The 25,460-nt window shown below is 40.8% G+C and overlaps 1 protein-coding gene across 1 annotated transcript in view; it reads left to right on the top strand.

Annotated features, from left to right (window-relative positions):
• The first annotated feature begins 5,731 nt into the window (after window positions 1-5,731).
• Window positions 5,732-25,460, top strand: part of LOC124552329 (ectopic P granules protein 5 homolog) — a 358,669-nt gene continuing 338,940 nt past the window's right edge. Inside the window, exons 1-3 of the mRNA XM_047126600.1 lie at window positions 5,732-5,964; window positions 6,281-6,808; window positions 15,464-15,771. Coding sequence (XP_046982556.1) covers window positions 5,941-5,964; window positions 6,281-6,808; window positions 15,464-15,771 — 860 coding nt within the window. The 5' untranslated portion in view covers window positions 5,732-5,940. The remainder of the gene's footprint in view (window positions 5,965-6,280; window positions 6,809-15,463; window positions 15,772-25,460) is intronic.

Genomic DNA, 25,460 nt, shown 5'->3' with positions numbered 1-25,460 from the left:
CACGTTTCCACTTCACTATCACATCAGAAACAGTGGACCTAGGGATGTTTAGGAGTGTGGAAATCTCATGTACAGATGTACAACGGAAGTGACACTTAATCATCTGACCACATTTGAAGTCTGAGAGTTCCGTGGATTGCTCATTCTGCTCTCGCACGATGTCTAACAACTACTGAGATTGCCGATATGGAGTACCTGGCAGTAGGTGGCAGCACAGTGCACCTAATATGAAAAACGTACGTTTTCGGGGGTGTCCTGGAAGTTTTGATCACATAGTGTATATGTAATAGTAAATGTAAATGAATTTTTTTGTCTCAAAATATACAATGTCCAAATCAACTGATTAGTTTTAAAAGAGGCTCGCCAAGTTGAAAAAGAAACATAAATCCCTCTTTTATTTATGTATTTACCTTTATTCATCCAAGAATCACATAATGATGATACAGGACTTGTCAAAGTAATGCAGTGCCAATCCATAGTCCTAAATAAAACAAACTGCATATGTAACATGCTTTAAGGAAATAGAATATGTCATCAGACATGGGCCATGATTAAGGAAACATACCAGCATTTTGTCTTGGTGATCTAGGAGAACCACAGCAAATCCAAATCAGTTTGGTCAAACAGAGAAGCTCCACCCTGCAGAATATGAAGTTAGTGTCTCAACAGCTGCACTGCCTCTCTCAGTAATTCTCTGTTGTATAATGTTCCTTCATTTACACACAAATTGTTTCAGGTAACTTGCAATGCAAAATATCGTTTCCTACATCACTGTCCACGCACTGAAGGCACCTACTGATGACTCGTGGGCTGCTTCTGATCACTTGAAATATAAAGCAGTTCCACTCTTCACTGCAGCTCACACTAAGGCACGCACTGAGGACTCCTGGGATGAGAAGATGACGCTGTGGCCCTTGACTCAATTAGAGACTCCATATTGAACTATGTGCTTCTGTCCACCTCTAAACCTAAGCAAACAGACATTAATATTGTGCATTATACATCCTTGCTATCCACTGCTATGAATCTTGTAAGTAATCTTTAACTGTGTAAAAATCAAACAATGGAAAATCTAGGCTGAAATGTAACAATATTATGAAAAGGAAAGTTGCTACTAACCATACAGTGGAGATGCTGAGTCACAAATAACGTTTTGGCCAGCAAGACTTTAAAAAAAAAAGAGACCTCCCTCCCCCCCCCTCCCCCCCCCCCCCCCCCCCCACACACACACACACACACAAGATTGCTTCAGTTGGCAGAGACTGCAGTCGTGTGTGTGTGTGTGTGTGTGTGTGTGTGTGTGTGTGTGTGAGGGGGGGGGGGGGTCTCTTTTCTTGACGAAGGCCTTGCTGGCCAAAAGCTGATTTGTGACGGTCTTTTGTTGTGCCTATCTGCGACCCAGCATCTCCATTTTAACTGTGTAATATGCAAGAACTATTAGTGCAATATTTAGTAATATTTTCCCTGACATGCACTGCAGATTGGTATATTTACTCACTAGGTGCAGTGAGGATGTCTCAGTTTTTTAAACAGCTTTTTACAATGGGTCTGGTTACTACTTCCAGTCATTGTTCTTATGGCCCTTTTCTGCAGTTTGAAAACTGTGTCTGTATTTTTTTTGCCTTCAATCTCCAGAAAAAAACTCCCGTAGATAAGAATTGAGGTATGATGCCATAGGACATTGGTTGTTACAAACTGGTGTTAAAGGCCTAAGAACATAGCATGCTGATGACATTACTTTTGCTAGTACCTCTGTATTGTTCACTCCATGTTAGCTGAAAATCAATGTTGATTCCTAAAAACTTTGTGTTTGCTACATAATCTGTAGATTTATCACGTATGCTCTTATAGTGACTGAGTTGCTTCTTCTCTTTATGCTGATCTGCATACTGTTCATTTGCTGTACATCAGAACTCTAGTTAGGGAAAGCAAATGACTGTAAGAATGTTTACAATTGAGCAATGTGTATAAATTAAGGTCTGTCCAATTTTCTGTTGAACTTTGATTAATTTCTTAAATAATTATGTCTTTGTTTATCTTCAAGTATTCTGGGTCTGGTCTTACAATTTTTTTCTGTTCCTTGGGACTGGTCTAATTAGTACTTATAGCAAGTGATGGTCAGACTTGAAGAATCCATTGCATGTACTCACATTCAGAATGTCCTTTTATTTTGCTTGTGATGGCTATGTGATCTATTTGAAATATTCCCCATATTTTTTTGGGGTATTTTCCATGTTGTGGGTTTTTGTTTTGGCTTTTGAAATTGCATCTAAGTCTATTACAGGGGTATGAGCCATAGGGTAAGGGATTGGGAGCAGGGGTTGTGTAAGAATGGACGAGTATATTGTGTACGTTCAGTGGGCAGTGGAATACCACTCTGGGAGGGGTGGGAAGGATAGTGGGCAGGACATTTCTCATTTCATGGTACGACAAGAGGTAATCAAAACCCTTGTGGAGAATGTAATTCAGTTGCTACAGCCCTGGGTGGTACTGAGTTACAAGGTGAATGCTTCTCTACGGCTGGATGGGGGGACTTTGAGAGGTGATGGGAGACTGGAAAGGTAAGGCAGGGGAGATTTGTTTTTGTACAAGGTTGGGAAGATAATTATGATCAGTGGAGGCTTCAATGAGACCCTTGGTATATTTTGAGAGTGACTGCTTGTTACTGCAGATGCGACAACCACGGGTGGCTAGGCTGCAGAGAAGGGAATTTTTGGTGGCAGCTGTCAAAGTGGAAATATTGCTGGTGGTTAGTAGGTATGATATGGACAGAGGTATGGATGTAGCCATCTTTGAGGTGGAGGTCAACATCTAGGAAGGTGGCTTGTTGGGTTGAGTAGGACCAGGTGAAGCAAATGGGGGAGAAGTTGTTGATGTTCTGGAAGAATGTGCATATGGTGCCCTCACCTTTGATCCAGTTAGCAAAGATGTCATCTATGAATCTGAACCAGGTGAGGGGTTTAGGATTCTGGGTTTTTAGGAAGGATTCCTATAGATGGCCCATGAACAGGTCGGCATAGAATGGTGCCATGCACGTGCCCATAGCCATACAATGGATTTGTTTGGAGGTAAGAAGTAATTGTGGGTGAGTATATAGTTGGTCATGGTGACTAGGAGGGAGGTTGTTGGCTTGGAATCTGTTGGGCGTTGGGAAAGGTAGAGTTCAATAGCGGTAAGGTCATGGGTATTAGGAATGTTAGTGTACAGGGAGGTGGCATCAATAGTGATGAGTAGGGCACAGCGTGGTAAAGGGACAGGAACTGTGGAGAGTCGGTGGAGGGAACGGTTGGTATCTTTTAAATAGGAGGTTAGTTTCGGGGTAATGGGTTGAAGGTGTTGGTCTATGAGAGCAGAGATTCTCTCAGTGGGGGCACAGTAACTGGCCACAATGGGGCATCCTGGGTGGTTAGGTTTATGGACTTTAGGAGGCACGTAGAAAGTAGGGGTGCGGGGAGTGGTAGGGGTGAGTAGAGAGATGGACTCCAGTGAGACGTTCTGGGATGGGCCTAAGGATTTGAGTAGTGACTAGAGATCCTGCTGGATTACTCGAATGGGGTCGCTGTGGCAAGGTTTGTAGGTGGAAGTATCTGGCAGTTGACAGAGTTCTTCCACCAGGTAATACTTGTGGTTCAAAACGACAATAGTGGAGCCTTTGTTTGCAGATAGGATTATAAGGTGGGGGTCACTTTTTGGTATTTTATGTGATATTCCTCCCATGTCTTCCCAAAAATCTTCAACTTCTTGTGGTTTCTTCCTGTTGTAATCATTTGTTGGTGTGTGTGCATTGATGATTGTACATCTTTTGTTTCCTGATTTGAAGGTCATTGTAGAGATTCTTTCTGATACTGAATTGAAAACTAGGATGTTGTCAATGACTAATTTGTGAATCACAAATCCTGTGCTAAACATCATCGGTGTTCCTCTTCTGACAGCAAGTTTTCATTTGTATATGCTGTAGTTTCCTGTGCTGAAGTGGTTTTCATCTGTGAAACATGTCTCTTGTATTGTGAGGATTCTGATTTGAAATGTTTCCAGAATATTTGTAAACTGTTTGAGTTTGCCTATCGTCACAAGCGTATTTGTGTTACGCATGCTAATATAGAGATTGTGAAGAGGTTTTGAGACACTCCGATTCTCCTCCTCATGATGTTCCTGATTTTCCAGGAAAGTCCAGTATATTTACTGGGGCCTGGGGTAGTGGATATTCTTCCTATTGTTCCATTGTGATTTTTTCAACTTGAAGTTGGTTGTGATGATCTCTTTCAGAAATCACAAATGTTAAAGACTTGATTGTTGAGACCAAGACATATTTGTAGCAGCTCCACCAACTGGATGGACAGACACTGATCACTAGCTTCTGGATGCCAGAACAGATGCTGATGTGTTTAGACCTAAGTTAGTATTTGGTCCACCCGGGTATTTAATTTCCCCAGCACCACCCATATCTTGGAGGCTTTCCCCTGTCAGCCACATGCACCCTATGGGGTTCTAACAACCTCCCCATTTATAGTTATATTTCTTTATACAGGAGCAAGCTAATACTGCAAAAAACATAATGACTATGTTTGTTGTTTTCATTTCTAAAATTTTTTTACCAGCTTATTGTACTGTCGTATATGCAATGTAATTTTTAAATGTACATATAAATGTATTTTTTGTTCAAACTGTTTTTCATAAATTTTTCTGTGGAATCGTAGCACTTATCAACTAAAAGTTTGTACAGTCATTGTTTCAATGAGCCAAGCTCCATGTTAACTATATTCCTATTTAGTTCATTACTTATCTTCAGTACTGTATCTACTTGGTCGAGGCAAACAGTTTTAATCTGTGTGTTGGAAGTTTGAAATGTTCTTTGTGGTGAGTGCTATAATTGTACCTGATCTGGCAATTTTCAAGTGTATTGTGGGTATTGCAAAGAAAAATCGACAAAATGTATAAAGAACGAACAGTTAGTTTCCTAAAATACCGTAACTTATGGCATGAATCTGTTTGTTGGATTGCACACGTTTCTGGTGATTTTCTTTTGAAGCATTATAACTCTTTTGTTGGCTGACTTTCCCTAGAACATTACCCAATAACTGACTAAAAGTGACTGCTGTAAAGTTCTTTTCTTGTGCTTATGTGAGTGATGCCAGATGAAACACATAGCAAAAACTTAACTATTCAGTTTGTTTTTTTCTACGAAATAAAACTGAACAGTGTTCTAGCTCATGAGGAAATGTATTGCTGGGAATCAGTTGTAGACCTATCCCACTACTGTCTGCGCTGTTTCTTGATAAGGCTAAGTTTTGACTCTTGATTTGTATAAGACGCGGCAAGTTATATGGTTTTGACAGAACTATTAGGGCCGTATTCTACACAGCGACATAGCGCGCAGTTGCTGGCTTAGCTACTGTACTGTACTGTTCTGTTGTGTACTATGTCTAGTACGTACTATGAGTTGACGAACGTCAGAGCTAGAAAACGTCAATAAAGCCAGCACATAGTCGCCTACGCAGTTGGAAACATCGATAACGTATACAAAGAGCGATAGACAAAGGAAACTGTTGTACAGTTAAGGTAACTCCGCAAATTTTCAGATACGGGTAGGCATTGTGCACGCCTAATACGCTTCTTCTATTGCACTTGCAGCTGTAATTAAAGTGTTCTATATTTACATTTGACAGTCAGTGTTGCCATTCGTTGTATTGAGAAGAAACGTCACAAGAATAATGGCCGCCAGTCTGCAGCTGTTAGCTGCTGCTTGTGGAGTGTTATGGTGAATCCTGTTGCGAAGGGAAGTGTTGATGGTTGAAATTATTGTTAAGTGCCCGCTTATATTGCGGTACTCGATTTAATCATGCAGTGCCAAAAATGGTAAAGCATAGTGAATAATACGAAGAATTTCGTGTGAGGCTCTTCTAATTTTTGCCAAGTGATTGGATCCCAACGTTTAAGACAATGGAGAAACAAAAACCAAAGCCAGTGAGTGAAACTAAATAATTTTACGTTCTAGTTTTACAGTTTTTTCTACAAATTGACGTTTCTTTGTTCTTAACTCCGTGTCGAAATCAGAATTAGCCTCAATATCGAGAGGTTTATCATTGTAAACATTCCGGTATTGTTGACATGGATGCCGTTCGTAAATATTGATACTCAGCTCACGATAGAGTCATATGTAACGTCTGTTCTCATTTTAAACCGTTCATTCCTTGATCTTATTTCGTTTATGTAGATTTGTGTCAACTGTCCGGAACAATTGTGTTCTCATAACATTGATTTTTCTAATGGGTAATTTCAGGTGAAAAAGAAACAAACCAAGAGAATTGAAGAGGACTTTTTAGAGACTGACATTCCGGAATGCCCCAAATTGGAAGACTTCGATTACGACGCCCAGTCCAGACCTGCGAACCATGCATCATCTTCAAAAGAATCACAGAATGCAGACTCTTGTATTGAAGCTCAGAACATATCAAACATTGAAAGTGAAATATTTAATGCGAGTCAGGAGGACGTGGAAGCAGCGGAGGAAGCAGACGATCTGCCTCGAAATTATAAGAAGGAAAGAGAAAAGGCTAGTTCTGGAAGTACAGCGGAGTGTGCTGTTTCCACAACGGATGTTTGTATTGAACTGTCAGACAGTGAACCGATGCCCTTTCAGGAAGGTGATACGATGTTGGACAAGGTGTCGAATGGCACAGAAATGAAGGAAATGCACTCATACCACCTGAGAGTGAGTCCTGATAAGAATGAGCAGGATACTAAACTGGAATCGCCTTTACACACAACAGAGCGCCTTGAGGAACCTCCAGCAAATGCTGTAACAAAGGTGAGCTTATTGGGTGCTTAGATCTATAAGATGACTGTGAAGTCAAGAAGTTAATCACGAATAATGACTGTGTTTCACAATGATTTCTCTTCACTCCACACACTTCTATTTCTAGTTTTTGCCTGCACCTTTCCATGTAATTAAGTTATGAGGATAAAGTTATGTATTGGACATCTGAAATATTGGTTGTGGTAACAGACTGATCGATAGTGCAGCCCAAGCTGTAGGTTAGGTTTGAAGGCGACAGTTTCGTTGTAAGTGAACTAATGTGAAAGCAGAAAATCTGGTTGTGGTAACAAATTGACCAGTAGTGAAGCCTAATGTTTACATCAGTGCCATATTGATAATTGCAAGGGGTGTCCAATACATTAACTTTTAGCAGTTACCAAGTTGTTGTTTTTTTTTTTAAATAGGCCCTACAAATTTTTTTCATAGTTGTTATTGTAAAGACAGTGTCATATTTAAAAATTAGTGTTTCCTCATTCCACACTGAACTGTTTCAAGTATATAGTTTGCCTTTCAAAGGGAAAGAACTACTCTGCGATACTTCATTATTTTATTTACACTTTAAAAACATTGCAGGAAAACTGTCTAAAAGGGGAGAAATGTAATATATCCTAGTTACTTACCACAGTTGCTCAGTTTGTTACATTTTCCATGGGTCATTTTGCATGATAGATTGTAATGATGTGGAATGAGTCATTTTACATTCACATCACAAATTTGTACATAGGGTTACATTCTCAACATTTCTAAGATTTTTTTAATGCAAAAAGAAAAAAGATACACATGTGAATTAGCAATTCCAATGCACTTCCTTTTACGCATTACAGAACATGAGTAGTTGTCAAGGAGAAATTTTCTCAGTTTATCAAATTTTACTTTACTGTCTGTCAAGCATTTTATATCAGTGGGTAAGTGCTCAAAAATTTTCATTGCAGCATTGTGGTAAAGACAACATTAATGTGGAGTAATGAATGTAATTTTTCCTTCTTGTATTGTAATTATGTAGCTCATTGTTCATTTTGAACCGTAGTGGATTATTTACAACAAACTTAATGAGTGTATAAAAATACTGCGAAGCAGTAATCAGAATGCCCTTAAAGAGGTGTCTACAAGACAATCATTGGTCAGCACGTTTTTGCACAATGAAGACTTTCTTTCTTAAAGATGAGTAACCCCAGACATATGACATTATTGAATGAAAATATTTAAAATATGTCAGCTTACTGATTTGTCTCTCCCCAAGATATGCAATGATTCTTAGTTGTCTTAGGAGTTCCAATTCCCCCCCACCAATTTAAATTCTCATCAACATCGACCCCTCTGAATTTTGAAGTCTCTCCTCTATTTATTATTTCCTCACAAAGTGTTACACTTATCACTGGTGTAGTGTGCAGAGCTGAATATAATGTGTCTTTTTAAAACTGAAGGTGAGAACATCCGCAGAAAACCAGTCACTGATTCTTTTGCTTAGATATGACATTATCCGTTGGTTGGCTATACCATCAGTCCCATAAAACATCAATTTCTCTAGGAGAGTACTATGATCCACACAGCCAGATGCCTTAGAGAGGTCGCAAAAAGTACCGGGATTACGGAAGTGTCCGATTCCACCCGTCTGCTATGACCCATGATGTCATCAAAATGGCGGAAATGGCTTGTGTAAGCGTCTCCAATATGGCTCCATGATGTCACTACATACATATGGCAACAAACACGAAAATATGTGTAAATAAGACAATAACACCTCGCTCCTAAAATACAATGAAACTAACGGGACAACCGCAGGATACTGGGGGTTTTAGGGAGGGTACAAGCTAAATATAACAGTAAAAAAAAAAAAAAAAATTATTCACAAAATCTACAGGAATCAGACACTTCCCTTGACCTACATAGGTCAACCGCAGCTGTCAATACCAAAACAACAACGCCTACAGCAAAAACTATGGAAAATGGAATCAGACATTTCCCTTGATCACAGCTGACCATTCCAAAACACCAATACCTGCACACAAAACTACGAAAATTTGTACTGGTAATTTCCCTTGACCTGTATATGTCAACCATAGCTATTGATATGAAAAAACCCAACACCTACAACTATGAATAACAAAACCACAAAACACACACACACACACACACACACACACACACACACACACACACACACACACACAGAGGGATCAAACACAACAAACTCATAAACTCCGCGCCTTAATGACGTCACACAACATAACACCCTTACGCCATGGGTCAAAGCAGATGGGTGGAATCGGATGCTTCCATTGACCCAAAATACCAATTGGCATTATTTTATTATTTAATGCTTGTAAAATCTGGTGAATGAATTTTTAATGGCATTTTATGACATTTTCAGTAGAGCAATCCTGAAATCTGATCTGCTAAAGATACTATTGTTGTTTAGGTGAGATACTATTCTAGAATACATCATCATCTGAAAAATTTTGGAGAATGTTGTCAGTGGCAAAAAGCCTTGGTATTTATTGATATCTCTGTTATCACCTTTCTTAAAGAGGGGTTTAACAATGGCATATCTCAATCTCTCTGGAAAAATGCCTTGAGTTAGTGATGCAGTACATATTTCAGAAAAGACAGGGCTTATTACATGGGAACAAATTTTTGGAAACACCATCAAAACCAGAAGAGCTTTCATATTTGAGAGAATGTATAATTTTAATGATTTCAGAAGAAGAAGTTGATGATACATTCATATGACTGAATTTTATGAAAGTTACATTTTGAACACACTGCTGTGATTTTGCTCCTGAACTGTTCATCCCCATGTTTTCTCCTGTATTTAAGAAATGTTTATTAAATGCATTTGCTATCTGTGACTCATAATTTAAAGCCTTTCCATTCAGTTCAGTGGTGATGCTATCTTGTCCTATTGCTGGTTGTCCTATCTCTCGTCTTACCATTCCATATAGTCTTAAGTGTGTAGTTGGAAGTACTGATTTATGACAGTATGTGCATGGTCTTTGATTTTTTTAATAACCTTCCTTACTAATTTCGAGCAGTTTTTGTGTTGTGCAACTTCTGCAGGATCCCTACTTGTTCTTGCCAAAAGATAAATTTCCTTTTTCCATTCACGAGATACTCCAATCTCTCTAAGTGATCTATGGTTTTTTACATGGCTGTTTAGTGTCTGTTCTGATTAGCTTATGTGGAAAGCTGTTTTCAAATAATGATATGAAGTTATCAGGGAATACACTAAATTTTATGTTGGCATTTGTTTCATTATAAATTATGTCCCATGTTATCTCCTGTTAGCTGTTCTTAAAAACATTTGTTGTGGAATCATTAATTATTCTAACTGATTTCCACTGAAGAGTATGCGTGCTGTAAGGTGCTATGTTATTTCTCCTAATTAACTGTGCGTCATGAACAGAGAGAGCATTTGTTGCTGGGTAAATAGTTATTGTCTTACATTGAGCATCATCAAAGAAAACATTATCATTTAGGGTCCTTCTGTTTTTATCCACCCCTGTTGGAGAGACCAAATTTTAGGACCCAAATGAGATTTCCAGATCATTTGTCCTATCAGAATTGTGTAGAAAATCTACATTCAAATCACCACAGACTGTTAACTGTTTGCTGCTGTCTGACAGATCCCACAGTAAGGAATCCAGATTCCTCATAAACAGTTCAAAATTTTCAAGTGGGGATCTATATACAGTTACAATTAAAAGTGAACTATTTTTCAGCATTAATTCACAACCACACATTTCTATGTGCTGATCACTACAAAACCTACTTGTCTCAATGCTGCCGAACTTGTGTTCTGTCTTAATGTGTGTAACAGCTCCTCCTTTTCCTGCATTATTTCTGCATGAGTAACTTGGAATAGTAAAATTTTTATATGTAACTTACCTAACGCTGTGGTTCTGTGGTGCTCAGACTAGCACAGGACCTCTACCTTTTCACAGCTCTCTAAATTTTCCAAAAAGACAAGAAGCTCTTATACCTTATTACTCAGTGCTCCTACATTGTGATGGAACAAGCTACCCTTACTTTTCTGTGCATTATTAAGAATTTTGTGGAGCTCTTCTGTTATTTTTACCTCTTCCAAAACGCAGTGCCTGGATCCTTATTCCAACGTAAAAAAGGTGCCCCCTCTGACACCAGTAACCTCTGCTATGTGTGATGGTAGCCCCCATATACCGGGTGATCAAAAAGTCAGTATAAATTTGAAAACTGAATAAATCACGGAATAATGTAGATAGAAAGGTACAAATTGACACACATGCTTGGAATGACATGGTGTTTTATTAGAACCAAAAAAATACAAAAGTTCAAAATATGTTGACAGATGGCGCTTCATCTGATCAGAATAGCAATAATTAGCATAACAAAGTAAGACAAAGCAAAGACGATGTTCTTTACAGGAAATGCTCAATATGTCCACCATCATTCCTCAACAATAGCTGTAGCCGAGGAATAATGTTGTGAACAGCACTATAAAGCACGTCCAGAGTTACGGTGAGGCATTGGCGTTGGATGTTGTCTTTCAGCATCCCTAGAGATGTTGGTCGATCACGATACACTTGCGACTTCAGGTAACCCCAGAGCCAATAATCGCATGGACTGAGGTCTGGGGACCTGGGAGGCCAAGCATGACGAAAGTGGCGGCTGAGCACACGATCATCACCAAAAGACACACGCAAGAGATCTTTCACACGTCTAGCAATATGGGGTGGTTCTAATAAAACCCCATGTCATTCCAAGCATGTGTGTCAATTTTTACCTCTCTATCTACATTATTCCGTGGTTTATTAAGTTTCCAAATTTATACTGACTTTTTGATCCCCCGGTATTATGTGCAAGAAGCTTAGTCAACCTCTCCCATTAATCTGTAGGCCAGGTCTAGTACATTCCCATCTCTCACCGGTACTGCCCCACATGAGATTTCATTTCAGTCAGCAGCTGCTAACATTACTCACAGCAGTATTTACTCCAACTGGCCGTGGCTCGGCCAGATCTCCACAAAACTCACAGTTATGTGTGTAGCTGCAACTACTGTGATGCAAAGTACACTGTTAGTGTGTGAAATACATCAAAACAATTTAAACAGTTCTTTGCATTTTTTGTGAGTCTGAAAACGCCTGTTTTTAGGAGTAAATGTTTGTTTGAACACGTGTTCTTACGGTGCAGTGAAAAGTGGTGTCAAAGGTTCTCCATATTTTTCACATGTTTCCTACTCACTTATTGATGGTGTGGTAGGGGATCTGTTGAAGGTACTGATTTCAGCTTTGTACCATGGCATAATGATGATGTGGTATGTGATAGCATGCACAACCAGAAGTAGGACAGATCACTAAGAGTATTTATTTTGCTTCTATGTTATTTTTTAAATGTAGGTTGTGGTGGTAAGCTATCTTCCTTGGATCATTTACACAAAAAATCGTAATGGTGTGGAAAGAGTCATTTTACATTCACATCACAGTTTGTAAATATGATTACAAGCTGAACATTTATAAGTTTTGTTTGTCTTATTATAATTATTATTATTAAATATAGAGATGTGAGTTGCTAATTCCTACCCATCACCTATTAGAAATTACAATAATAGAAATTCTTCTGCAGAGCAGGAGGAGTTATAAAGGAGGAACTTCTTCAGTTTGTTTTCAAATTTTACTTTGCTGTCCATCAGACATTCTATATCCCTGGCTAAGTCATCAAAAATTTTAGCAGTGGCATTGTCCACTCCCTGCTGTGCTAATGACAGACTTTGTGTAGTAATTTTGTACATTCAAGCTGCAGTGGATTATTTACAATAAACTTCATAAGGGAATAAATATACTGTGAAGCAGTAGTCAGACTGCCCAACTCCTTAAACAGATGTCTACAAGACGACTGTGGGGAACACAACATATAATTCGTACAATACAATTTTGCACAATGAAGACTTTCTTTGTTAAAGAGTTCAAATTCTCATGGTAACTGGCAAAATGCTGTGAGTAATGAACATAATGGGCAAAGGACACTACTTCAGTAGTGTGAAGATAATTTTAGGATTTGGGTCTGATGTGAGGTGTGCTAGCAAAGTCCATACAGTTGCAATGACCACTATGCCTGGGTGGCTTAGCAGTCAGAGCATCTGCTTAATAAACAGGAGACCCCGGTTTGAATCCAGGTCTGACACAAATTTCAATTAATGCTCACTTGCAGCCAGTGTCTGTAACTCCTTTGAGTCTTAATCCATAATCGCTGCTGGCTCAAGGAGAGACTAGATCATGTACATTTTTCCCTTTATTTGCATTGTAAAACCTTGTGCCTTGCCAAATTTCACAATTCTAGGTCAACAGATAGTACCCTAAAGGTTTTGATAAGTGAATTTGCGAATATCAAAATACGTGATGTAAATGGCCATATGTTTGGGTTGCATTGACTTGGAAGCTTAAAGATTTTACACTGTCAAGGGACAGTAGACCATAGTATGTGGCATAAATTCCGACATGATGCATCTCCCAGCTCCGGAGAAAAATGAGTATTAACAGAATACAAACTTCTCAAAAATGAGATCGACAGGAGGTGCAAAATGGCTAAGCAGGGATGGCTAGAGGACAAATGTAAGTATGTAGAGGCTTATCTCAGTAGGGGTAAGACTGCCTACAAGAAAATTAAAGAGACTTTTGGAGAAAAGAGAACGACTTGCATGAATGTCAAGAGCTCATATGGAAACCCAGTTCTAAGTAAAGAAGGGAAAGCAGGAAGTTGGAAGCAGTATATAGAGGTCTATACAAGGGCGATGTTCTTAAATACAATATTGTGGAAATGGAAGAGAATGTAGATGAAGATGAAATGGGAGATATTATACTGCATGAAGAGTTTGACAGAGCACTGAAAGACCTGAATCGAAACAAGGCCCTGTGAGTAGACAACATTCCATTAGAACTGCTGACAGCCTTGGGAGAGCAAGTCCTGACAAAACTCTACCATCTGGTGAGCAAGATATATGAGACAGGCGAAATGCCCTCAGACTTCAAGAAGAATATAATAATTCCAATCCCAAAGAAAGCAGGTGTTGACAGATGTGAAAATTACCGAACTATTAGTTTAATAAGCCACTGCTGCAAAATACTAACCCGAATTCTTTACAGATGAATGGAAAAACTGGTAGAAGCCGACCTAGGCGAAGATCAGTTTGGATTCCGTAGAAATGTTGGAACACGTGAGGCAATACTGACCCTACGACTTATTTTAGAAGATAGATTAAGGAAAGGCAAACCTACATTTCTATCATTTGTAGACTAAGAGAAAGCTTTTGACAATGTTGACTGGAATACTCTCTTTCACATTCTGAAGGTGGCAGGGGTAAAATACAGGGAGCGAAAGGCTATTTACAATTTGTACAGAAACCAGATGGCAGTTATAAGAGTCGAGGGGCACGAAAGGGAAGCAGTGGTTGGGAAGGGAGTGAGACAGGGTTGTAGCCTCTCCCCGATGTTATTCAATCTGTATATTGAGCAAGCAGTAAAGGAAACAAAAAAGAAATTCGGAGTAGGTATTAAAATCCATGGAGAAGAAACAAAAACTTTGAGGTTCGCCGATGACATTGTAATTCTGTCAGAGACAGCAAAGTATCTGGAAGAGCAGCTGAACGGAATGGGCAGTGTCTTGAAAGGAGGATATAAAATGAACATCAACAAAAGCAAAACGAGGATAATGGAATGTAGTCGAATTAAGTTGGGTGATGCTGAGGGAATTAGATTAGGAAATGAGACACTTAAAGTAGTAAAGGAGTTCTGCTATTTGGGGATCAAAATAACTGATGATGGTCGAAGTAGAGAGAATATAAAATGCAGATTGGCAGTGGCAAGGAAAGCATTTCTGAAGAAAAGAAATTTGTTAACATTGAGTATAGATTTAAGTGTCGGGAAGTTGTTTCTGAAAGTATTTGTATGGAGTGTAGCCATGTATGGAAGTGAAACATGGACGACAAATAGTTTAGAGAAGAAGAGAATGAAAGTTTTCGATATGTGGTGCTACAGATGAATGCTGAAGATTAGATGGGTAGATCACATAACAAATGAGGAGGTATTGAATAGAATTGGAGAGAAGAGAAATTTGTGGCACAACTTGATCAGAAGAAGGGATCGGTTGGTAGGGCATATTCTGAGGCGTCGAGGGATCACCAATTTAGTATTGGAGGGCAGCGTGGAGGGTAAAAATCACAGAGGGAGACCAAGAGATGAATACACTAAACAGATTCAGAAGGATGTAGGTTGCAGTAGATACTGGGAGAGAAAGAAGTTTGCACAGGATAGAGTAGCATGGAGAGCTGCATCAAACCAGTCTCTGGACTGAAGACCACGACAACAACAACAACAACAACAACAACAACAACAGGCAGACAGACAAGTAAGTGACCATGTAAGGGTTCTGTTTTTACCGACTGAGGTATGGAACCCTAAAAATGGAGCCTTTCATCAATTTACTCTGGAGGGAACATAATTAGTATGCAGCCAGGACTGAAAGGCTTGCCTTCATTGAGTGACGAAATTGCTTCAAAACACCAAGGTTACCTACTTCCAAATTATAAAATGGCATCCCTGTCTCGCTCTGCATTTTCAGTTGTACACATCTAATAGCATGTTAGCCACAGCTTGAAGCAGTATTGCATCTTTCCAGAAAGAAGCAATACAGCAGCCGGAACCGCAGCCAGTGGTGGCATCAGCTCCTCCAGAGTCTGAGGTGCCTCAGCACGCTCCTCCAGAAGTGCGTCCCTTCACGGAGGCGCAGTTGGTCGCCCTGTGCACCAACCCAGAACTGGAGGCGACGGAGGACGTGGCTGCCGAATTTGTGGACGCACAGCTACGGGGAGGTGGGGGGCGGCTGCAGCAGCACCCCCTCTACACGCTGCTCGTCAGCTACCTACGTGCACGACAGAGGCTCGCGGCCGCGTCTGCGGAGCTCGCCAACCTCGAGGACGAATGCCGGTACGTTAATTCTAGTCAGTGCGTGTGCGACGGCGCGCATTACCGACGCGTTCCAAAATGCCGTGTGTAAAAAGAGGATTTTCTTGGGGCTTGTTCCTTGAGTGCTATTAGTGATAGGAAGGTACAGTCAAACGATTTGGATAGTCCTTGGGCTAGGGATCATTTGTATACCCAATAAAAGGACTGTCTTACTGAAACTGTCCTGCAGTACAGGGTCAAAGTTGTAATATTATGCATTTGCTCCAGCTTAAGCAAATAGAGCAAACTGTTCGTTCTTTTTGCATTATATGTGGTCTACAGTGTGCTTAATAGGTCTTATGGAGGCACCACTTAGTTCACAGGTGGTTCCTAGAAAACCTGGAAAAAGCATTTTTCATTAGGTATTGAAATGACTAACTGGAGTAAATTGCTCAATGGGATATTCTCAAGGAATTTGCCTAGAAATGCCATTTTCCCATTTTCAGTTATCTTTATCCTGTATTGAGAAACACCTCAAAAACATGGATAGTTTTTGGGTACCAAAACCAAGACAACTATGCATTGCAAATTGCTCAAATTTTTATAATGTATTCCTAAGATCCTGGTCTTGAACAACCTTGAAAATTTCTTGATATCTTTTTCTGTGTCTGAGGTACAGAGATTCACAGTTATCCTACTTGTTCAAAAAAGGTTTGCTTATAAAATCCAATGTGAGATGAAAACAAAGTTTCTAAACTGATGTAGCCCAGAGTACTATGCTGTAAAGTGTCTCAGTTATCATTCGAAGGGTTCTGGGAACCGCATATTGTAGTACTGAAGCCCACGCAAAATTTTTGACCAAGTAAAATCTGGTCTGACGTCTAAAATTAGGTTTGCATTATTTCAGTTTCACGTAAGTAAACTATCAAAATTTTACTGACCTGTAAAGTTCCTTTCATGTGAGTGAGATGCCATGCTGTGGAGGTAAAAGAAGGGAACATGGAGGAAAATGCTTCTATCAGAACACAAAAAAGGTGAATGTGCTACTATTTAAAAAAAACTCTGACTGGATAGCGGGGTACCAGTTGCCTCATTATTCCTCCCTCAACATGTTTCAAAATTATCCCAAAAATTTTGACAATTGAATATATTCACACTTTTTCATGCTGAGAGAGTAGGAGACAGTGGAACTGGGAGAGAGATGGAAAAATAATAAATGCTGAAAGTTAGTTGGTTGTGATACAGAAAGCGCAATGGACACAATGGCAGTGTGAGAGAAAGGGAGGGACAACGTGGCAGAGGAACATAGTTGACAGTGACAGAACAAAGCTGGGAAAAGTGTGAAGGAGATAGTGCCAGTGGGAGAGGAATACAGAGAAGGAGAAGTTGTAAATGCATGAGAGCCAGTGATAATGAGAAACAGAGTCCATGACAATGAGGGAGAGAGAGTGCAGTGAGAAGAGACGGCAGCAGTGGGAAGGAATGAGTGAGGTAGTAGCAGTAAGAGAGAGAAAGGGCAAGACAGTGACAGTCAGAGGGGACAGTAACAGTAGGACAGAATGAAGGCGACTGTGGCTGAGAGATGGGAGACAGTGACAGTTAGAGAGACACAATGAGACAATGACAGTTGGTCTTAATGAATGAATGAGAGAGAATGGGCAAGTGGGTGTCGATGGGTGTGAGCGACTCAAAACAATGGTATAGTGTCTGTCACCAAGTTTCAGTGAGGGGAACTTGTGGAGTGAGAGGTGAGTTGGATGTTGAAAAAAGCGTGATTGTGTTTGCATCCCAAAATTTTTCGGAAAATTTTCAAATGTGCTGAGGAAGGTAGAATAAGGCAACTGGTACCCCATTTTTTGGTCAGAGTCTTTTTTAAACAGGAGCATATTCGCCTATTTTGTCCTCCAGTTGGAGCATTTTTCTGCTGACTCAGTTTATCTAAATGTTCATTATATTTATGCTGTAGACTTTAGAGTGCCTGCCCAGATCACGTCGTAAGGTCTCCTCGATATTTCAGCAAGCACAGTTGTTGCCATCTATTTGTTGGTTGCTGATGACTGCTTGGTTTGGCATGCTATATATATTGGCCACAATCTCCTCCATATATCTGCTAATGTTGCTGTGAGTGTAGGTGGTGGCAGCGGCGCCGACATACAGATGCACAGTGTGGCCACCAGTCTGTGCTGTCAGTGCTGGGTGCTGCCCTGTGTTGGGGACATTTCGCTTTTTCTCAGCTCAGTGCAGGATTCCACGCTTGGCCGAGTTGAAGGCTGCTATTTTTGTTGGTTAGAGAGTCGTGGACCACACAGTCTCGGAAGGGAATATATTGCCCAAGTCTTGTGGTTTTGTCCTAATCTATTGTTTGGCCATCTGTGACCAAAACAGCCTTCCAACTGAGCTGAAGTACCTGGAGACAACATTCCAATGGAATAAATGCATCAACAAGCAGACAAGGTATGCATTGACAAGTAGTAGCCTGATAATACCAGAAGACACAAAGGAGCACTAATCAGTAAAATGCTTCCAATTTGTTGACAATATCATCAGAAAAGGCAGCATCATCATGGTATTCCACAGAGCTTAATTTTGGCCAGAATGTGCTGGAAAGGCATTTTGGCACATCAGAGGGAATCTGATTTTGAACTCACTGGAACGTGTCTGCACTGGAGATTTAAAATAGTAGACCTATATTAAATTGCAACGTAATTGCTCATATAATTTGCTGCTCTGCTGCCACCAGTGAATGAGACAATGGATGACGAACATGACGCAGTGGACAAAGGCATGGGGTGATGAGATACTGTGACACTGCAATGGCGACAGATGGTACCACCTGTTGTGTATAAAATCTTGTAGTTTTGTTGTTGTAACTGTAAGCAATTATGTCTTAAAAGCCTACGTTTCAGAATAGTATTTTGTTAAAAATTATTTCTGATTGTAAGGTTTCTTACAAGTTTTCAAAAATCATAACTTTAAATTTTTATGGATTTTGGAGTAGGGGAGGGCATTGTATTGTTGAAGAGGTGCGTTCCGGCATCTAAAATTTTAGAAATCAAGCGCTGGCACGGCGTAACATCATACGTGTATTTCACCGACACCTTAATACCTTGACACTACTAGGTTCAGTAAAGGATGATGTAGGAGTTCGCAAACCAGGAGTCTAAGAAATCCTCTCTCAATGCAGCAAGGCATGCATTAGGGAAATTCTACACATAGTAGAAGAGAGGTGTTGTGTTGTGAACATAGACACTGCACTGAATTAGGCCAGACTGCCAAATCAGGCATGGCGAACCATAGTATAAAAATTGGCCATATTCTAAACTACAACAAAAGCAAGATACTAAAGCAGTCAGCCTCCTTCTGAGTTGTGTGGTCAAAGAGGCCATTGGAACTCTGCCCAAGACAGTCTAATTAACAAAGATAGTGGCCTACAACTAGTTGAGTGTGGGTCCCTGCACCAAGCAGAGAAAAAGCAGAAGGTTGCTGCACTGTAGGGTGTGCACTCTTTGTTGACAGCATGGAGACTGAGGGTTGCATTTCACAGTTGGGGTTTGTCACCTCCACCAATGCACCACTCACTGCAGCTGCTGCACACGGACAGTGACAGGAGTAGAGTGTTGGAGGATGTAACAGCCAACATAAAAAAGGAACCACAAAAGAGTTATCCAAATGGAGTGGAAATTGGTAGATGTGATGTGCACGTACAGACGAGCAAATGATTAAAATTTCAAAAAAGATAGGAAGAAGAAATGGAAAATCCAGAATGGATTGCGACACAAAATTTTGGATGATTTATTCGAGAGAAAGAGCTTCATGAAATAAGCAAGTCAATAACGCATTGCTTCACCTTTGGTCTTTATGCAAGCAGTTATTCGGCTTGGTATTGACAGATACAGTTATTTGATGTCCTTCTGAGGGATATTGCACCAAATTCTGCACAACTGGCATGTTAGATCATCAAAATCCCAAGCTGGTTGGAGGGCCTTGCTCATGATGCTCCAAACATTCTCATTTGGGGAGAGATCCAACAATCTTGCTGGCCGAGGTACCGTGTGGCAAGCACGAAGACAAGCAGCAGAAACTCTCATCGTGGGGGAGCAGACGAAACTGTCACTGTGTGTGGGCAGGCACTAACTTGCTGAAATGTAAGCCCAGGATGGCTTGCCATGAAGGGCAACAAAATGAGTCATGAAATATTGTCATTATACCACTGTGCTGTAAGGTTACTACAGATGACAGCCAAAGGGGTTCTGCTTTGAAAAGAAATGCCACACCAGACCACTACTCATGGTTGCTGTGTCCTACAGCAGGCAACAATTCGGTTAGTGTCCCACCTCTGTCCATGGCATCTCCACACACATCTTCGGCATGGAATCTCACTGACTGGAGCAGAATTGTCTTCAGTCATGAGTGCCACTTTGAATTGAGCCTTGATGACCAGCGGAGATGTATCTCGAGATGCCCCAGACAGTGGTGAGATACTAGCTTGCTGAAGTATCATGGGGAAGTCATGACATTATCCGGGCAGACACTCAAGGATTCCACTGGTTAGAAATATGCTGGGAAAACACCATATTACATATAATTGCAAAATTATGTGGATAAGCTGCAGTCTTGTGCATAGTACTGAGTTGTCTAGTGCATGAGAGATGGAAGTAGCCCTACAGTGTTGACACAGTAATCACATTGTAGGCAGTGTGACACTTGTTTGTGAGCACTAACTGCAGGAACAATATTCCTGGATGTATCTGGACCTGGCGGCTGTCATCTTTGCGAGTTTAGTGAGGTGATGTTTCTACATTTCTGGTGATTTCATTAACAATTCAGCCCCTGGAAATAAGGTAGTGATTTCACAGATGGAAAAACAAAAGGATATTAAGAATTCCATCACAGAAACGGTGGAAAATGGTACTTACATATTGAGGAAAATATGAGTGTGTTGAACATGATGTATGGAAATGTAAGAACTCCAGTTTTGATACTTTACAGTACATGTACATCTACATCTATTATTTGCAAACCACTTTGAAGTGAATGGCAGAGGGTATGTCCCATTGTACCAATTATTATGGTTCCATTCACGTATGGAGTGAGGAGAGGATGCAAGATTGTTTGAATGCTGCTGTGTGTCCCATAATTAATCTAACTGTATCATCACCATACCTATGTGAGTGATACGCATGGTGTTGTAGTATATTCTTAGAGTCATTATTTAAAGCCAGTTCTTGAAATTTTGTTAGTAGACTTTCTCAGGTTAGTTTACACCGATCTTGAAGAATCTACCAGTTCAGTATCCCTATGTCACTCTCCCGAGGATCAAACAAACCATTTGTGCTGCCATTCCATGTATGCATTCCGTATCCCCTGTTAGCCCTCTTGAACAGTCTTCTAGAATGGATTGCAGAAGTGATTTGTAAGCAACCTTCTTTGTAGACAGATTGTACTTCCGCAGTATTCTACCAATAAACCCAAGTCTACCACCTGCTTTTTACCCACGGCTGAGCCAATGTGATCATTCCATTTCATTTCCCTACAAAGTATCTCAGGTATTTGTAAGAGTTGGCCGATTCCAGCTATGACCATTGATACTATAGTCTAGGATACTATATTTACATTTCTTAACAGTTAAAGCAAGTTGTCAGTCTTTGCACCAATTAGAAATCTTATCAAAATCTGACTGAACATTTATGTAGCTTTCATTATAGATAATTGCATCATCTGCAAAAAGTCTGAGCTTACTATTAATATTGTCTGCAAGATCATTAATATACAACACAAACAGCAATGGTTCCAACACACTTCTCTGGGGCAAACCCAAAGTTAATTATAAATATGATGATGCCTCTCCATCCAAGATAAGCTACTGCATTCTCCCTACCAAAAAATTCTCAATTCAGTTACAAATTTCAGTTGGCACCGTATATGATCATACTTTTCACAGTAAATGTAGATGTGGTACTGAGTTGAATGTTTTTTGAAAATCAAGAAACACTGCATCTACCTGACTGCCTCGATCCATGGATTTCATAGTTATGTGAGAAAAGTGCAAGTTGTCTTTTGTATGATTGACATTTTTGGAATCCATGTTCGTTGGCATGCGGAAGGTCATTCTGTTTGAGATCCCTCATTATATTTTAGCTCAGAACGTGTTCTAAGATTCTAGAACAAATGGATGTCAAGAATACTGGACGATAGTTTTGTGGATCACTTCTACTACCCTTCTTGTAAACTGATGTGACCTGTGCTTTCTTCCAACTACTGGTCACCGTTTTTTGTTCGAGGGAACTACAGTAGATTATAGTTATAAAAATGGCTAACTCAGCCAGAAATTCAGTATATGAGGGGGAACCCTAAAAAAGAAAAGGAATTATTTTTTAAAAGCTCTATATTTTCAAATTGTTTACAAAGCCAAAGCCAAAATACTCTACATTACAACTAATACTTTTGTCCCACCAGTGCTTTCACTGTTCGAAACATTTTTTGTCGTCATCTGTAGAAATGGCTGACAGCTCCTTCCTTGTGTTTTTTTTATGGACTTCTTCAGTGTTGTCAAATCCGTGTCCTTTCATGCATGGAAATAAGAAAAAGATTCACAGAGGCAGGTTGGGAGAGTAAGGTGCGGGGTACAGCATAACCATGCCTTTTTTAGCCAAAACTTATCGGACAGAGGTGGCTGTGTGTGCAGCTGCATTGTCGTGGTGAAAGAACCAGTCTCCCATTTGCCACAAATCGGGTCTTTTTTGACGAACACTGTTGCGCTGTCTTCTTAAAACTTCCAAATAGAAGATTTGATTGATGGTCTGATCTGGGGGAACAAACTCTGAATGAATTCATACTCTTGGCATCAAAAAACCATACCAGCATTGTTTCAATATTTGATTTGACTTGACGACATTTTTTTGGACGGAGTGATGATGATGTTTTTCATTGGCTTGACTGTTGTTTTGTTTCTGAGTCATAACCATAGCACAATGACTCATCACCAGTAATGTCCTTTGACAGAAAAGGTGTATCAGTTTCAAATTGTTGTTTCAAAGCATTTCTTTAGATTGTCAACCAGAACCTGAGGAACAAACTTGGCAGCCACCTTTTTCATTCCCAAATCTTCCATTAAAATTTGCTGAACCGAGCTCCAAGACAACCCACTAATCTCTGGCAGTTGATGGATGGTCTGTGAGCACACGGTGTCGAATTTTTTCAATATTTTTGTTGATGGGGGCAGTTGCTGGACATTCAGAATGAGTTTTGTGGTTGACTGACATGCCGTCATTTTTAAATGAAGCAAACCACTTGTACTCTAGAGTTTTTCCCATAGTGTCATCTTGGAAGCTGTTTTCAACATTAAAACAGTCTCATAGGGCTCTGGAGCTTTGCTCAATTTAACAATCTCAGCTACTTTTCGACACTACTTACACTAACACTTATTTCACTCATCTTTGTAGCAGATTACGAGAGAGAAGACGTCGACATTTGTTTCATATTATATAGTGTATTGTTCTCTGTTGAGAAGAGTTATGAAAAAATCAAAGAACTTTCATGTCTTGCTAGAGATCAATAATTGTAGAAATTAAATTAAAACAATAAGGAATGCAGTTAGCATGGGAACAAAACAAGTCTTTCAGAAAACTAGATGGTCTGGTAATTAAAGGTAATGACCAGATGTTGCAGACAAAAAAACCTATAGCAAGTCTCTCTTAACAGTCACGTTCTAAATACACTCCTGGAAATTGAAATAAGAACACCGTGAATTCATTGTCCCAGGAAGGGGAAACTTTATTGACACATTCCTGGGGTCAGATACATCACATGATCACACTGACAGAACCACAGGCACATAGACACAGGCAACAGAGCATGCACAATGTCGGTACTAGTACAGTGTATATCCACCTTTCGCAGCAATGCAGGCTGCTATTCTCCCATGGAGACGATCGTAGAGATGCTGGATGTAGTCCTGTGGAACGGCGTGCCATGCCATTTCCACCTGGCGCCTCAGTTGGACCAGCGTTCGTGCTGGACGTGCAGACTGCGTGAGACGACGCTTCATCCAGTCCCAAACATGCTCAATGGGGGACAGATCCGGAGATCTTGCTGGCCAGGGTGGTTGACTTACACCTTCTAGAGCACGTTGGGTGGCACGGGATACATGCGGACGTGCATTGTCCTGTTGGAACAGCAAGTTCCCTTGCCGGTCTAGGAATGGTAGAAATGACGGTTTGGATGTACCCTGCACTATTCAGTGTCCCCTCGACGATCACCAGTGGTGTACGGCCAGTGTAGGAGATCGCTCCCCACACCATGATGCCGGGTGTTGGCCCTGTGTGCCTCGGTCGTATGCAGTCCTGATTGTGGCGCTCACCTGCACGGCACCAAACACGCATACGACCATCATTGGCACCAAGGCAGAAGTGACTCTCATCGCTGAAGACGACACGTCTCCATTCGTCCCTCCATTCGTCCCTCCATTCACGCCTGTCGCGACACCACTGGAGGCGGGCTGCACGATGTTGGGGCGTGAGCGGAAGACGGCCTGACGGTGTGCGGGACCGTAGCCCAGCTTCATGGAGACGGTTGCGAATGGTCCTCGCCGATACCCCAGGAGCAACAGTGTCCCTAATTTGCTGGGAAGTGGCGGTGCGGTCCCCTACGGCACTGCGTATGATCCTACGGTCTTGTCGTGCATCCGTGCGTCGCTGCGGTCCGGTCCCAGGTCGACGGGCACGGGCACCTTCCGCCGACCACTGGCGACAACATCGATGTACTGTGGAGACCTCACGCCCCACGTGTTGAGCAATTCGGCGGTACGTCCACCCGGCCTCCCGCATGCCCACTATACGCCCTCGCTCAAAGTCCGTCAACTGCACATACGGTTCACGTCCACGCTGTCGCGGCATGCTACCAGTGTTAAAGACTGCGATGGAGCTCCGTATGCCACGGCAAACTGGCTGACACTGACGGCGGCGGTGCACAAATGCTGCGCAGCTAGCGCCATTCGACGGCCAACACCGCGGTTCCTGGTGTGTCCGCTGTGCCGTGCGTGTGATCATTGCTTGTACAGCCCTCTCGCAGTGTCCGGAGCAAGTATGGTGGGTCTGACACACCGGTGTCAATGTGTTCTTTTTTCCATTTCCAGGAGTGTACAACAGAGCACATCAAAAGAAAAAGCTTTGCAGTCTACACAACAATCAGTACCACAAGTGTTCAGTCTATTTGAGACTGCTACAGCTTCTTCAAAGGAAATCAGGCAAATAATTACATTTTTTAAAAGCAAAAATTCTTATTGATTTGATAACGTTTGCATCAGGATATTAAAAACATGTTCTTTTGATATAGTTACTGTACTCTGGCATTTATGTAATGCACCACTTTCAAAAAATATCTTTCCAGCCAAATTAAAGAAAGCCATAAATATCGACACATTTCAGTATTAACTTTCATCTCAAAAGCTTTGGAAAAGGAAATATACTGTGACCGAGATTTGGCAAAAGGTCAGAAACGATTAAAGAACCTGCCGAGACTGGACCTATCGACTTGGCAGTCATCTACATCAGATCACTGAATGTGAACAGAAAGACAGATAATAAGAGGAAAGTGGACAATGGAGATGTCACGGCAGGGAAACAAGTCCAAATGAGTAGTAGGTAGAGTGAAAACCAAACGTATCTGATTTGGTTTTCTAGAGAGTACTCTATGGCGTTGACGAATCTCTCACATGGTTTGAAGTCCCGAAT

Source organism: Schistocerca americana, chromosome 10, assembly GCF_021461395.2.
Source record: "Schistocerca americana isolate TAMUIC-IGC-003095 chromosome 10, iqSchAmer2.1, whole genome shotgun sequence".
NCBI classification, from domain to species: domain Eukaryota; kingdom Metazoa; phylum Arthropoda; class Insecta; order Orthoptera; family Acrididae; genus Schistocerca; species Schistocerca americana.
Note: the sequence above shows the minus strand (reverse complement) of the source record. Positions and strands in the feature narration are given on the sequence as shown.